This window comes from Dioscorea cayenensis, chromosome 19, assembly GCF_009730915.1.
Source record: "Dioscorea cayenensis subsp. rotundata cultivar TDr96_F1 chromosome 19, TDr96_F1_v2_PseudoChromosome.rev07_lg8_w22 25.fasta, whole genome shotgun sequence".
NCBI classification, from domain to species: Eukaryota; Viridiplantae; Streptophyta; class Magnoliopsida; order Dioscoreales; family Dioscoreaceae; genus Dioscorea; species Dioscorea cayenensis.
Window position 1 is genome coordinate 11,001,407 of NC_052489.1, and position 2,332 is coordinate 11,003,738.

General features: G+C 27.5%; 1 protein-coding gene across 1 annotated transcript; it reads left to right on the forward strand.

Moving 5' to 3' along the window:
- Nucleotides 1-1,459: 1,459 nt before the first annotated feature.
- On the forward strand, nucleotides 1,460-1,846 carry LOC120284043 (signaling peptide TAXIMIN 1-like; the record flags this gene model as incomplete). Its single annotated transcript, XM_039290867.1, has 2 exons — nucleotides 1,460-1,560; nucleotides 1,723-1,846. Coding segments are annotated over 2 exons (225 nt in total), but the record flags the coding sequence as incomplete, so codon positions are not given.
- Nucleotides 1,847-2,332: the final 486 nt, after the last annotated feature.

The window sequence follows — 2,332 nt, forward strand, 5'->3', positions numbered from 1 at the left end:
TAGGATTAAATTATAAATACCTTCGTGGTTTACCAATACATTTCCTCTAATGATTTGTAATTAATTTAGAACTAAATTACAAATATTTTCATGTAGTTGTAATACACCCCTCTAATAATTTACAATTATCTAAAGGCCATATTTCAACGATATTTTAATATCAAAGTTTCTAAAATTAGAAACGGATTGAAAATCCATTTCTAAATTTAAAACAGACCTAAAATCCGTTTCTAATTTTATATTTTGTAACAAAAATATTTTTTTATTTTCAAATTATTAAAAAAATAAATAAATAACATATATATATATATATATTATTTAAAAAAATTATATATATTATGATTTTAAATTTTAATATTTATAGATATAATTGTACAAATTTGAAAATTTCATTTAGGATATAATTCATTTATTTATAAAATCTTTTCCTAAAATAATTTTAATATATAAATTTGTAAATTTCTTTTAAGATATAATTCGTTTTTAAAAATTATTAATATATATTTGTAATCATTATTTAAAATTTCAAAAATATATTAAATTATAGATATATCTGTAAAATATAATTTATTTTATAATTATTTCAAATATTTGTAAATATCTTAAATTTATAAAAATTTCAAATATTGTTTATTTTAAATTCAATAGTATTGTGATTTATAAATATTTATAATATCCAAAATTTTATAAATAGATAGTAATTAAGCAATTTTTAATAATTTTTATACGAATTTTTAATTGTTAGTTTTTATAGATATAAATGTTGTAGATATAATTAAGCAATTTTGTTTAATCTATAATTAATTTTAAATAATATAATTTAGGTTTTAAAGTTACCAATATCAGCTGTTGTATTCCTTCTCATCCTCAAACATGAAAAAGTGATGGTTTTTCTCAATAGACGCTTGATACCGCTACAACGAGATTAAGGGCTTGTTTGGATTGGTTTTTAGAAAACCCAGAAGTGTTTTTTTATAAGTTAAGCACTTCTGGGTTCCAAAAATGTTGTTTGTATTGCCATTTATGAAAAAGCTGAAGTTGTCAAAAAAGCTGAAAAATTTCTTTTTTCAAAAGCTAGTCATGACCAGCTTATGAAAAAACTGTTTTTTAGCTTATTTTTACAGCTTCTGCTTCTACATAAAAGCTAATCCAAACAGAAAATACAAAATGTGCTTAACTTACTCTAGAGAAGCACTTTTTTCAGAAGCACTTCTATTAAACTTAAAAAAAAACACTTTTTTAATAAGCCAATCCAAACAAGACCTAAAGCCACCATTTCAATCTGATCCACCATTCTTCTTCTCCGGCAGTCGAAAACCCACACCGAACAAAGGCTCCGAAGCTGAGCCCTAATGAGGACAAGTATAGTAGCCGAGTCCCATTCTCTTGGTTTATATTTGTCTTGTTCTTGCTTGAAATGATCTTCTTGTTCAATAGGTTTAGGTATTGGTGATTGGTTTGCCTCGATTGCAAGTGCCGCCTTCTCGGCTGGCTTCTTGGCCTCCCTTTCACCTTCCTCTCCCTCGTCTCCATTGTCAGAATCGCCATCTGGATCATAGGGTATGTTTTTGTTGTTGGTCTTTTTCCTTTTTTTCATTTTTAATTTTAATCAATTCAGATCAAATCAAACCTAAGTCAATCAGTCAATTAACCAACCAATTTAGGAATCTAGGGTTTTTCTTGATATGAAGAATTGAATTTGGAGTTTGAATTTGTTGATAGATTACTATTGTCTTGCATTTGCCCTTGCTATCTTTGCATGACAATCTTGGTTGAGCTTGCAATTGAGCTCATCAAAGCTCCTTTGCATGTCATGAAGTGGTTCATCTCTCAGATTCCTTGTTGATCTCTTTCTCTCTTTCTCTATATTTCTTCTGGTCTTTGTATTCAATTCTAGTTTAAGAGGAGAAGAGAATTGTTAGTGTTACTTTAACTATATGGGTTGCTGTCAAAGTTGAATAGATTTGGGAATCGAATCCAAACGAACACTTTGGATTGTGACTTACACTTCAGATGGGTGTCTAGAACTTTTGCACTCAAGTATGTAATAGTAGTTGGTATCTTCTTCGATAAATAAAGCTCGTTGTAACTGCCCTGAGATAGGCATGAGTTAAGGCATGCAATTAATATGTTTTACGGCTCATTTTAATTAAGTTCATAGTACAATTGAGTTTCTAAAGTAGGTTGCCAATCCTAAATTTATATATGTTATTCTTCCTTTTAATAGTAAGCAACTAAACTTTGATTCTGTAGACAAGTCATGGGTGGTTTGTTTCAGATTAATAAATATTCTTCCACTATATATTTTCTCAAAAAAGAAAGAACAAAGTGT